The sequence below is a fragment of the Canis lupus genome, chromosome 9, assembly GCF_003254725.2.
Source record: "Canis lupus dingo isolate Sandy chromosome 9, ASM325472v2, whole genome shotgun sequence".
NCBI lineage: Eukaryota > Metazoa > Chordata > Mammalia > Carnivora > Canidae > Canis > Canis lupus.
Genome location: NC_064251.1, coordinates 38,761,548 through 38,775,316, shown reverse-complemented (window position 1 = coordinate 38,775,316; position 13,769 = coordinate 38,761,548). Strand labels below are relative to the sequence as shown.

Here is a 13,769-nt window from a genome sequence, read left to right as displayed (position 1 = left end):
ATCTCTCTGAGAAGTGTGTAATAAATAGGGTGTATTTTAGAAATATATTTCATTGTCAGCATCATTTCCCAAGGTAGAAATCAGTGTAAGCCCAGAATTCACAGATAACGGTCACAGACCAGGTTGTAAGATGTTCCACAAGAGCAAAATCCATAGGCTCCTTGAATGTTCGTGGCATATCCTGAAATCATGGAAGACCCTCCCTTGGGGTTTTTAGTAGATGTCCAAATTGTAACATAGTAGAAGAGTAAATTGAGTAAATAAATTTTGATTTTCAAATAGAGATTTGTGGTAAAGGCTTATATCTTTCTCTGAAAATGAATTTCAGAATTTTCAAGGCAGCATTGTGAGCTCATAAAGTAACTACAGTGTTTTATCTTCTAGGATGTCATATTTGTTGCAGACACAGCAAATGCAATATTGATGTCACTTCAAGACAAATCTCTGAATGTCCGGGCCAAAGCAGCCTGGTCCTTGGGCAACCTGACAGACACTCTGATTGTCAACATGTAGGTGACTCAGCTCACTTCTCCCTCAGTGACCTCTGAGGCTTAGGTCCCTAGGAGGATATCTTACCTCTACTATAAAAGAACTAACAGTAATTCTCCCATGTTGTATATCAGTCTTCCTGCTTTGTTTTATATTTCTTCAAGTAATAAGATTAGGAAGTTATCCTTTATGTATGTTTGTGTATGTATATATATTTAATACTGTATGCTAAAATAAGTAATATATCCACATTATAAAAATGTGGAAAATATAAAAGTAGAAATTCAAAACCATAGTATGGCTGCATTTTAAGTGTCAAATTTATAATTTTTTAAAGTAATGTATTCACAGGTTAAAAAAAAATTGAAACAGTACAAAGGGGGTATTCATTATGAAGCCTTTCTCCTAACTCACTCCCCTCCCTAGAGGCAACTGTTGTTCCTCATATACTAGCATCCTGCTGTTCATTGCTTAGCTCTCACATATGATGTGTATAAGCATTCTCCTGACTCTTTTTTTTCTCCTCTTTATAAATGTTAATTACTATTACACAGCCATTACCGCACAGTGATTATTTAACCGTTTCCTTGTTATCGAACTATTTGCATTATTTTAGGGTTTGATATGCAGTGAACATTTTTGTGCACAATATCTTTATTTTGAGATACACCTTTTGGTCACATTCCTAGATGTGGACCTACTAGGTCAAAAGGTATAAACTAAGTTCTTGGTGTAATCTAAACAGATTTTTTGAGCTGTCTTCCCAAATTTTTTATAGTTATACTAAGTGAATGTATGTGTATATGTGTATACTTAACTGGGTTTTACCATTTAACATGTTTTGCCTGCTTTGGATGGAACAGGGAGACACCAGACCCAAGTTTCCAGGAAGAGTTCTCTGGTCTCCTGCTCTTGAAGATGTTGCGATCAGCTATAGAAGCATCCAGGGATAAAGACAAGGTAGATTCACAGCAAAACCTAGTGCTTCTCAGGTGGATACGTACTATATTATAGTTTTATCCCACCAAGTTTATCCCTGTTCAGAGGAGATTGAGAGAGTACTTGGTATGATGTGGCCTACTCTACCTTGCATAGTATCTTTTGTTTCCTGTCTCCTGAAAAATATCAGTGCTTTTGTAATACTACTCTGTGATCTCTCCATGTTTGTTTTAATATGATCTATTTTTGTTTTGTTTTGTTTTTTTCCAAAAAGTCTTTAAGTGTCAGGTTAGAAAGATGAGCAGCCCTTGGCTTTAATAAGTTGAAAGTATAAAAATGGGCTTTAGGGCGAGTCAGACATGGTTCAAAATCTGGCTTGCCCTGTAATGGCTGGGTGATGTTTGGTGTATTATTTAACTTCTGTGAAGGTCAGTTTCCTTATCTTGAACATGGAAGTCATGACCTCTACCTCGGTGGCCCCAGAGATGCCTTGTGTCAAAGCACCTAGCATAGGTGCTGACCCATACTGAGTGCTTAATTTAGCACAGTGATTCTGAAACTGGGAAGCCCTGTGTGGGACTAATTTGTTCAGAATTTCTGAGATTAGGGCCTGGGAATTAGTTTTTGAAAAAGAAAGCTCCCCAGATGATTCTAGTAGGCCGCAAAGGTTGAGACTTGGGAAAATTACCAGACAAGAATTTTGAAGCCTGGCCTCTCCTCACCTTGCTGCAAGCTAGATTTGTCCTCTTGCCCCTGGGCTTTCCATGCCATCTCTGCAAAATTAGGACAGACCTCTCTAAAGTCTAATCTAAAGATACCAGTGAGGACCTATGGAGAACTTCACCTTTCTGATGGTATAGGCTGTTCACCATGCAAGTCATTTCAAGAAGCTACAGCTTTATAGGCTGCTTGTCTCGTTGCTTTAAGATGTCCAAGACTTCCTGGGTTTTTTAAAGCTGAAATTATACTTTCTGTAACATCTCTTTGGCAAAGCAGATTTCTAATGCTTTTTTTTTTTTTTTTTTTTTTTTACATTTTATTGTAGGTAAAAAGCAATGCAGTCCGGGCCCTTGGAAATTTGCTTCATTTTTTACAACCATCTCATATAGAAAAGCCCAGGTTTGCTGAAATCATTGAGGAGTCTATCCAGGCCCTGATTTCTACTGTTCTAATTGAGGCTGCCATGAAAGTCCGATGGAATGCCTGTTATGCAATGGGGAATGTCTTTAAAAATCCTGCTCTTCCATTAGGTAAGAAAGTCTCAAACGAACTTCAAAAGGGGAGGGGGAAGTGGGTGGGGGGTGGAGGTGACTGGGTGATGGGCACTGAGGTGGGCACTTGACAGGATGAGCACTGGGTGTTATTCTATATGTTGGCAAATTGAACACCAATAAAAAATAAATTTATAAAAAAATAAAAAAAATAAGTAACCATTTAAAAAAAAAAAGAAAGTCTCCCTTTTCTCTCTGGTGGAGAACCCTAGGACAACACACACCAGCCTACATTGTTATTAAAGATATTCCTTAATATGTTACTTATAACAGTATTAGAAAACAATGGAAATGTTCTGAACACCTAAGTTTAGGGGAATGGTTGAGGTAAATCATAGTGTATATATTCAAAGGAATCTCTTAGAATTATGATTACAAAAAGTTTTTGATAATCTTGGAAAGTACTTCTGATGTTAAGCAAATTAAAACAGGATGTGAAATTGTTTCTACAGCTTGATCTCAATAAATGGGTAGAAAAAAGACTGAAAGAAAATTAGCGTAATTATTAACAGCAATTGCCTCTGGAGGGGACAATGAGTAGGATTTTTTTCTGCTTTCACTTACAAGAGTGTATGTTGTTTTAACAACAGGGGGTAAAAATGAAGGAGAAAAAGTGGCAAAGTATAAAGGGTGGAATTTGGAAATCCCGTGTGAGCCCTTGGAACTGAAGTGGGCTGCTGCAGTTGTAGGAAGCCATCTAAGTAATGACTTGCTATGTGTCGTGATAGACCATCAGTGGCTAATAGCTGCTTAGGCAGATGGGTTGTGGCTTCTAAATCCCTTCACTTTCCTTACCAGCATTTGCCTTATATGTTTGTCTCAGATAAGGTTTAAAACAAGGTAAGTTCCTGGAGAAGTTAAATCCATCCTGGGCCAGTAGAGCATGCATCAGGTTAGGGAAATCTGGCCCTCCTCCCCTTTACTGCCAAGAGCTCACAGCCAGGGAGCACCTGGCTGGCTCAGTCAGAAAAGCATGTGACTCTTGACTCTTGATCTTGAAATTGTGAGTTCAAGCCCCACATTGGGTGTAGAGATTACATACATAAACAAATAAACTTAATTAAAAAAAAAAGAGAGAGAGCTAGCTTTCAACCTAGCACTAATGGAGAAGTAGCTTCTTAGCTTTTCCCATGGAGGAAATAGCCTAACATGAAATAGCCTTTGGAGTTGGAGCTCATTAAGGTAGGTGTCTGCTTGCATGTCTTTAAAGGCAACAAAGAAAGGGGGAGGAGGTGCTAAGAGAGTTAAGGAAGCTGAAATCTATTCTTTTGCCCATCTTGAGGAATAAGAATACCCCCCAAAATGGAGTGATAGCTCTGATGGAGGAAGAAAGCAGGCTAATCTGAGACCACCAAGAAGGGAGAGACGACAGAAATCTGGGCATCATGTTCTCAGAATTAAGACAGTTGCAGGTTTTGTTAATGTGAGTTCTCTGTTCCCCAGTCACTTCCTAAATAGTATTTTCTTTTTTTTTTTTTTTTAAAGATTTATTTATTTATTTATTTATGATAGACATAAAGAGAAAGAGAGGCAGAGATACAGGAGGAGGGAGAAGGAGGCTCCATGCCGGGAGCCAGACGCGGGACTCGATCCCGGGACTCCAGGATCGCGCCCTGGGCCAAAGGCAGGCGCCAAACCGCTGAGCCACCCAGGGATCCCTTTCTCTTTTTCAATAAAATGCATGACTTGCTATGTTCAGAGCAGTGTCTGGATGCTAATCTGGGTAATGAAATGCTCTTTTGTCAGCATGAACAAGGCTGGCGTAACAGTTGTGCAGTGTACACAGTGCTGAGAAGCATCCGACTGAGAGAACAGGTGGGGCTACAATTCAGTCTATGCTCCTCCCATCAAGCCTTATGCCCTCAGGACAGCCTCTTCCCACAGAAGAAGCCTTTTTCACAGTTGCCAAACTCCCCATTTAGAGTAACAGAGGCCCCGAGCATGCAGCAGGGTTGTTTAGGGAAATGAGAAGTTTGGGAATCAGTACTTGGCCCCTTTGTCAGAATCCCATAGTCAGCACTGATCACCCTAATCTATAAGGTTAGTGTGAGAATTAAGTGAAAACAGTGATTAGCTTGAGCACTAGTGTGTGTGCTTCCTCTGCCCCTGTCTTTCTCCCCTGTTTATTTTTAAGCCTTCATTTGTTTCAATGCCAGTGGATTCTTTCTAGGAACAGCCCCGTGGACCTCCCAGGCCTATAACGCCCTGACGTCAGTTGTGACATCATGCAAGAACTTCAAAGTACGCATCAGATCTGCCACTGCCCTTTCCATCCCAAGCAAGAGAGAGCACTATGGGTCTGTTGACCAATACGTTCAGATCTGGAATGCATTGGTCACTGCCTTACAAAAGAGTGAAGACACCACAGACTTTTTGGAATTCAAGTACTGTGCCAGCCTACGGACCCAAATCTGCCAGGCACTGATTCACCTGTTGAGCTTGGCCAGTGCCTCAGACCTGCCCTGCATCAGAGAAACCCTTGAATTGAATGGGGACATGGTGCAGTCCTTTATCCTACAGTTTTTAAAATCAGGAACAGAGGGAGAGGACACTGGAGCACCCCACAACTTGCATGAAAGAGACCAGCTGGTCAGAACAGCCTTGGAGCACATAAGCAGTATCCAGGCACTGGCTGGCAACACAGCCAAGAGGGCCATCATGGGCTTTTTAGAAGATATCCTCACCATTTACTGTGACTTGTCTGGATCACAAGTAGCGCTCCCAGGATTAACAACAGATCGGTGAATAGTCCACCATACTTCCAAGTGTCAAGTGGTAATAGAAAGACCCAAGCTTGAGTATCAGATATGTAGGATTTAAGTTTAGGGATAGAAACAACCCACTTGCTTTTATTTAGAATAGGCCTAAATTTTTCTTGAATGGCTCAACCACTTTAGAGAGTGGTTCCATGGCACTGGCCACAGTCCAGATTGTTGGAGCCTCTGACCTGTGCCGCCGGAGCCAGAAGACAGAGTTGAGTGTGGGCCAAGCAGACTGGGCGGTTATGAAGCGCATTTAGCCTCAGAAAATAGAGACAAAAAGCAAAAGAATTTAGGAATGAGAATGTTGTGTGTTGTGTCTCTGTGAATTGTTTTTCTTTTATAATAAACTAATGAAAAATAGTGTGCTTAATCTCCTCTGTTTTCAGATCAAGTTGCATTTATAGAAAGCTTCCCGCAGAGCTGATGTTCAGCCAGTTTGCATTGGTGTAGCTGCTTCAGTCGCTAAAATACTGCAAAGTTCCTTACAGGTTGGTAACAGCTACTGCACTGAGCTCCCCAGGACCAACCCCAGAAGCCCCCCCCGCCCCTGCCTCCCTGCAATCCACTTAACAGAAGAGGATCCTGGCTTGCAGAGGCTGCCAGCACAGGCCCCTGTCTGTTGCATCCTGGCTGTAACGCTGACCTCTCTCCATTGCCTGACATCCCTGAGGAGACTGTGGTCCCCGGTACTAACTTTATGGTGGTTCTGCCACCTCTGAATGTTTGCCTTAAAAAAGAATTATTTAATTTAGATGATTAGAAAGAGAGGTTTTTAAATTGTATTTTGATAATGTCTAAGCAGTTATAAAAGTCACTTCTCAGTGAAGAATTATTTACATTTGAATTTACATTCATTTCTTAGCCTCCAACAGTATGTTAGAATTGATTTCAGATAGGAATTTAGATAATATAACGGAACCAGTCAAAATGATTCCATACTTATATCTGACCTGGGATACATAAGAATCAAGATGCATAGAACAGGTTTTGGCAATACATTATTTAACTATTGTTATTTAGCTTAAAATACTATATTTTAGGGCATACATATGTCCTTAGCATTTCTCCTTTGCCCCTAGAGAGTTGCTGTCTTCCCTCTGCTGTGTTCTTGGTTGCTCAGGAAATACTCCGGCAGTTTGGGAAAAAGAGTAGTCCAGAAACTGAAGGCCCGCTTTTCCATTGGTAGAGTACCAACCGGTTTCCAAAGAATTAGAACACAGGTACAGTAGAAACACCCCTATAGCACATTCTTTAAATGTGCTTTTCTTTGGAGATGACTCTAGACACGAATTGTTACAGAGACTGGAGACTGAGTTGAACCTGTACTAATCTTAGGATGAATCTTGGAACTCGTTTACTTATCACTTCCATAAAAGCAAAAATGTAGCATAGCCACTATTTGGGGGTAGGGGAGCTCTCACTGGTGAATTTCTTGATAAAATATTTGTGAAAAGACTTTGAATGGTTTGATTTGATGATTTGCTTTTTGTTTATCTTAAATCTCATTTTTTTTTAAAAAAACCTTTCACTTCAGAAAAGGTTTCCAGATCTCTGAAAACATATGTTAGGATGTCTGTATGGAGGGAAAGACCAAGGGTAAGCTGCTAGAAATCCAGGTGTCTGGGGTACAGCTCCTCTCTGGACGGGATGCTGATTCTCACTGTAGCAATATGGGAGGACCCCAGAGGCCAGAACTTCCTCAATGCCCTGGACTGGGGCCTCAGAAAAGCCGCCATTGTGAAGGGAAGCCACACAGCCAATGAAGAGTTAGAACTGAGTCTGAGGCAGAAAAATAGGAGGTCCAGCTCCAATTCCGAATTCTAATTCAGAATGCCAAATTCTGAACTTTCTTTTGATATTTAAAAGAAAAAAAAATTGGAGAAGGGGTCATTAGGTACAGATGGCTAGAGCCTTTGTTTAATAAACTGACTGCATTAGGACACCTCACTTACTTTTGAACCTTTTCTGTGATCACTGAAAGAAACTCCCTAATTTCTATCCACTTTTAGAACTTGAGGAAGGTACATGTTATAACCTCTCCTGTGGTGTTAGTTAACAGGAAAGCAGTGATTATAGGGCAGCAGAAACCTCCCATGGAATACCAGGGCAAGGGCTTCTTTGAGTCTGACATTTGTGCATGAATACAGACCCTGAGCAGACTCACTGTCTTTCCAATATAAGAGCTCTGTGAGTTATAGCTACTCTAGTTCATTTGGCCTTCACTTCATTAATACAGTGTAGTGGTTAAAAGCTTAGGCTTAGATCCTGGCTCTGCTGCTTTCTATCTGTGACCATCTTGTACCTTAGTTTTCTCATCTGTAAAATAGGGATAATAGTGCCTACCTCATAAGGATGTTCTAATGATTAAGTGAGTTAATACACAGAAAGTTCTTAGAATAGCTTCTGGTACTCAATAAACGTCAGATATTTATTTTCCTTGAATTTTCAGAGCACTAGACAGAAATACTGTCAACACACCATGAACCTCTCGTGATGACAAATAGCTGGATTCTCCTGACTGCTCCTTCAGGTGAGGTGTTACCTGGGATGCCTTGGGAAGCTGAACCTAGCAGTATGAAGAGGTACTCTACCCCAGGACCTGGGTAGCCTGCCAGACACAGCCCTGCATCTTGCCCCTACAGGTCGCCTTGGACAAGGGAAAGGACGAGATGTGTGGGAGGCCACATACCTAACAGAACCTTCCCGAGTTCTGCCTCTTGACCCATCGCTGCGGGCCAGTCAGAAATTATAGACCCAGTTTCCAAAAGCTTTGGAATTATACCTGGGTTTTAAAGAACAACTGCAACTTAATAACCACATCTGTGGGCAAGTTACTTGACCTCTCATCTGTAAACTGGGGATAGCAGTACCTCAGAGTTTAAGGAGTATGTCACATGGTACATGGAAAGCATCCAGCTTGGAGTTGGCACAGAGCAGGTGTTCAATAAAAAATGGTGCCCTCCTGGGTGTTATGCTATATGTTGGCAAATCAGACTCCAATAAAAAAATATAAAAAAGAGAGAGAGAGAGAGAGAGAGAGAAAGAAAGAAAGAAAGAAAGAAAGAAAGAAAGAAGAAAGAAAGAAAGAAAGAAAGAAAGAAAGAAAGAAAGAAAGAAAGAAAGAAGGAAAGAAAGAAGAAGAAAAAAGAAAGAAAGAAATGGTGCCCTCATTACACTTTTCTTTGACATCTTTCCTGGGCTTGAATGTCTGTCTCATTAGAGAAAGATCATTGGAGTGGGATCTTGAAGAAGCATATGTCTACTACTAAAAGTACAAACTTTGAGTCTTCAGGTCAAAACTAAAGACATCTTCAGCTCCAGTGGACAAGGAAATTATCTTAGTGTTGGGGCCAGTGTCTCAGATACTTAACATTCATTTGCCTTTCCTGTACAGCACACCCAAGGACCACAGCATGGCCACTAGAAACAGCAGCACAAATGCAGTTGGGGGTGGTGGTGGTAGTGGTGGTGGTGGTGGTAGTACAACCCCTCTATAGTTAGGATTCAAAGCAGCAGCAGCTTGGATCATTTGCAGAAGCCTTTCCTTGTGAATTACTGCTTTGCAATTGATTCCATGACCAACTAGGATTTACTGTAGGAATGCAGACATTTTTTCAATGAGCAGTTCAATTAATAAAGTGTTATCACATTAACATGTCAAGTAAGAAAAAACCCCAATAGCCATTTTTATGGATTGTGAAAGCATTTGATAAAGTTTAATTTCCTTTTCTGATCAAAATTCTTTTTAAAGGGACACCTAGGTGGTTCAGTGGTTGAGCATCTATCTGCCTTTGGCTCTGGACGTGATCCTGGGGTCCTGGGATCAAGTCCTGCATCAGGCTCCCCACAGGGAGCCTGCTTCTCCCTCTGCCTGTGTCTGCCTCTCTCTGTGTGTCTCTCATGAGTAAATGAATAAAATATTTTTTTAAAATTCTTTTTAAAAAATTAAGATAATTGTTAACATCATAAAATATACTTCTCTTTTCAGTGTCTTTCCTTAAAAAGTCAGCAATGACAAGCAAGCCTGTCATCACAACTATTACCTAATGCTATACAAGATTCAATGGCCAAGGAGGGGATTAAACCAACAATAGAGTTTTCCAAAAAAAATTTTCAAAGAGAGTTTCTGAATTATCATTATTTATAGAACAGTCTGAGACCCTGAATTCACAAATCACTATTTGCAGAAAGTCAAGATAATCAGGTCAGAAAATAATAGAACTAATAAAAGTTCTTAAATCCTTAAGGTAGCTGTTTACAATTTGCCCAAATCAATGGTTCTTCCGTATGTCAGGCCATAATTGGATGCAATTTTTTATGTCAGAAAATATTCCATTCACACTAGTAACTAAAAGTAATATGTATCTAGGAATAAATTTAAACAAAGCCAATGCAAAGATTTTGTGAAAAAATAAAAAATGTTCAAAGGTCACAAAAGCAGACATTAAAAAGAGAAGGTATACCATGTTCTAGATTAAAGGATTCAATATTATAAAAGACCATTTCTCTTCAAACCTATAAATTTAAATTTCCATCAAAATCAAAATAAGATTGTTTTTGAATGACGAAACCATTCTCAATCTCATCTAGAAAAGTGAATGCAAAAATCCAAACCTAGGAATCAGGCTTTTAGCCACCAGGCTGTGGGAGAAAAGAATTTCTCCCTAAATTAGTGTGCCTCATGGAAACACCCCAGCCTTTGTAAACCCACGCCCCTGTTTGTGAAATAAAAATTCAACTCTCATTCGAGGCCTTCTCCGTCCTGTCCCTCCCACTGGATGCAGCTGTAGAGTGCGGACTAAATGCGTGGAACAGCTATCCCAAGGGGAAGGAGTAAATAGGGAACATCTGGGGGCGGGGACAGGCAAACTCCGAGCACCAGCAGACTGGCACTAAGTTTGCCATTTCCCCCTATGGTCTCCCCTGGCTTAGACCCCAAGCACACAGAAACCTGGACTTGCAGACCAGATGCAGATCACAAGAGAGAAGGTCTCTGTTTCCTCCTCTAGGAAAGGCAAAGAAGGCCGCATTGGTCATGGTCATCAGTCAGAGCGAGTGGGGAAACCCTGTTTGATGTTGCTTCTTACACCAGCCCCTTGACAAGCCCGCTCAGCAGGGGTTCTTGCAGCTAGGCTGTTGCCTAAAACTCCTGGGAGGGAACTCTTCTCTGTCCAGAGGAAGTGCAGCCCTAGCCTCAAGGGAGTGATGGCCATTGCTTTCTCTCTCCCTCTAGGTTTTCTTATCTGACCTCTTAATATGATAATATTTTGTTAATAGAACTTTGACACCAAAGGGAAATTTGAAACTTTGGGAATGAAAGAAGAACAACAGAAATGGAAACCATGTGGGTAAATATAATCAACTAGTTCCCTCGGGGACACCTAGGTGGCTCAATGGTTAAGCCTCTGCCTTGTAGGGCATGATCCTGGGGTCCAGGATCAAGTCCCACATCGGGCTGTTTGCAGGGAGCCTGCTTCTCCCTCTGCCTATGTCTCTGCCTCTCCCTCTCATGAATAAATAAATCTTTTTTAAAAAATCAACTATTTCCCTCATCTCGAGCCTTTTATAACATATTTTCAATGAAAGTGAAACAATGTCTGTTGGAGTTTTCGTAAATGTAGGAATAGTACGTATGAAAATTTTAAGAGGTAGGGTATTGGGATCTGTATAGTAGTAATAAGATTTCTACACTTCACTCGAAGCGATAAAATATTAATCCTAAATAGATTATGAAAAGTTAAGTGTTTTTGCAATCCCTAAGGACACCATATTTAAAAATTACACAAAAAGATAGTAAAAAAACTAGATTACTTGAAATACAAAAAAAAATTCAGTTAAGACAGGAAAAGAGAAAACAGGAATGAAAAACATAGGGAACAAATAGAAAACAACAAAATGGAGTAGCCCTATATCTAAATATGTCAACAATTGAATTCAAAAGGTCTAAATTATACCAGTTAAAAGAGATTGTCAGGATGTTTAAAAAAAAAAAAAAAGGCCCTTAATACCTAACTATTCACTTTATAAGAGGTCCATTTTTTTAAAGATTTTATTTATTTATAAAAATTCTATTTATTTTTTCATGAGAGACACACAGAGAGAGGCAGAGACAAAGGCAGAGGGAGAAGCAGGCTCCCTGCAGGGAGCCCAATGTGGGACTCCATCCCAGGATCCTGGGATCATGCCCGAAGGCTCAACCACTGAGCCACCCAGGCATCCCAGAAACCCATTTTTAGTAAATAGTGTAGGTTAAAAATAAAAGAACAACAAAAAAAGAAACTATACCATGCATATATTAATCAAGGGAAAGCTGGAGTAGCTATGTTAATATCAGACAAAATTGACTTCAGAGCAAGGGTATTTACCGGTGATAAAGAAGGACACTATAGAATGACAAGGTCAACAAAGAAGACACAATAATCCTAAATGGCTGTATACCTAACAATAAACGTTCAAACTACATAAAGCAAAAACTGGTAGCATTGCAAAGAGAGATGGTGAATCAGCCTACAATTATAGTTGGAGACTTCAATACTTCTTTCTCAGTAACCAATATAAATAGACTATATTCTGGATCGTAAAATGAATCTCAAGAAATTTCAAAGAATTAAAATTATATACACAATGTGATCTCTGCCCACAAAAGGAATTAAACCAGAAATCAATAACTGGGGGGAAAAAAACAATCTATAAGCACTTGGACATGAACATACTTCTAAGTAATCCCTGAGTCAAAGGGGGAAGTCTCAGAGGGTATTAGAAGATTAGAAAAATAGTTTAAAAGTGAACAAGAAAATACAACATGTCAAAATGTACAGATACAGCTAAAGCAGGGCTTTGATGGAAATTTGCAGCATTAGGAAAGAAATTAGGGTGGAAGAAAGGTCTCAAATCAATAATCTCAATTTCAAACTTAAGCTATAGAAAAAGAAAAACCTAAAGCAAGCAGAAGAAAGAATATTATGCTGAGTAAAGGAAGCCACTTTCACAATGCTACATACTGCATGATGCTGTTTACATGGCACTATGAAAAAGGCAAAACCAGACTCAGGAAAAACAAATCAGTGTTTGCTAAGGTTTGGGAGAGACAAAACATTCAATGGCAGGGAAGCATGAAGGAGTGTTCTGGGGTTGATGGAACTGTTTGGAATCCTTACTGTGGTGGTGGTTACATAAGTCTATATGGAAATTCATGGAACATATACTCCCTCAAAAGTCTATAATAATGATAATTTTTTAAAAATCTCCCTTTCTCGATGTCTTTCTCAATGTACAGACTGTGTCTGTTTACACTAGGTACCCATAGCCAACAAGGTGCCAGATATAATAGCACTCAGTATATTTTTTAAATGAATAAGAAGCATTCCTTCAGAAATGACTCCGTGTACTCAAAAGATGGGGTCCAACATGCCTAACTGATAATGGTAATAGCTAATGTTTATTGGCTGCTTTTAATTTCAAGTACAGAAAAGATCCTAGATGTGTTATCCTATGCATTTATAACGTAGACCATCTTATAATATACAAGAATACATCCTGTAGGCATTTTTATTACTTAAAAATTCAATTCTTGGGGCACCTGCGTGGCTCAGTGGTTGAGCCTTCAGCTCAGGTCATGATCCTGGGGTCCTGAGATTGAGGTCCTGCTTCGGGCTCCTGGCGAGAAGCCTGCTTTTCCGTCTCTCTATGTCTCTGCCTCTCTCTGCCTCTGTATCTCATGAATAAATAAATAAAATCTTTTTAAAAAACTTTATTTTTGGTTCTTTGATTCTCTTGGCAAATGTTCTTAAAAATACAAACAGCAGTGCCTCTTTGCAGGTAAATTATGGCAAGGCAGGAGAATGGCCAGCAGATGGAGACAGAGAACACAAAGTTATTAGACTCATGGGCTCACTTCTCAGGCTCAGGAGCCATAGCACCTGGATTCCAGGTAGCTCTCAGCAGAACAGTGAATCGCAAACCTGGCTGCATTGGAATCATCTCAGGGACTTTAAAGTTCATAGGATCTGGGTTTAGCGGTCTTGGGTGCCCTCTTGCCAATTAGCGGGTTTTTTTTTTTTCCAATTAGCAGGTTTAAAATCTGCACAAGTGTTTCTAACTACAGCAAAGTTCGAGAGCCACTACCCAAGCACGAGCAGTAACAGTGTGTCTCCAGCTGGCGAGTTTCAGACTCATCTGGAGAACTTGTGAAAAACAGAGACTCTGGTTGGGCTGTTGTAGTCTTCACTCTTTTGAGAAGCAGTGCGTACTGAAATGATGACATATTAAACTAATGGAGTTAAATATACAACCAGGGCTAAATCTGATA

General features: G+C 40.0%; 1 protein-coding gene across 1 annotated transcript in view; it reads left to right on the top strand.

The window, feature by feature from the left end:
* HEATR6 (HEAT repeat containing 6) overlaps positions 1–13,209 on the top strand; it is a 42,065-nt gene extending 28,856 nt beyond the window's left edge. The window contains exons 17-24 of the mRNA XM_049114207.1: positions 385–509; positions 1,353–1,449; positions 2,474–2,678; positions 4,870–5,440; positions 5,848–5,949; positions 6,541–6,681; positions 7,911–7,991; positions 8,104–13,209. Of these exons, the coding sequence (XP_048970164.1) occupies positions 385–509; positions 1,353–1,449; positions 2,474–2,678; positions 4,870–5,440; positions 5,848–5,911 (1,062 nt within the window). The 3' untranslated portion in view covers positions 5,912–5,949; positions 6,541–6,681; positions 7,911–7,991; positions 8,104–13,209. The remainder of the gene's footprint in view (positions 1–384; positions 510–1,352; positions 1,450–2,473; positions 2,679–4,869; positions 5,441–5,847; positions 5,950–6,540; positions 6,682–7,910; positions 7,992–8,103) is intronic.
* Positions 13,210–13,769: the final 560 nt, after the last annotated feature.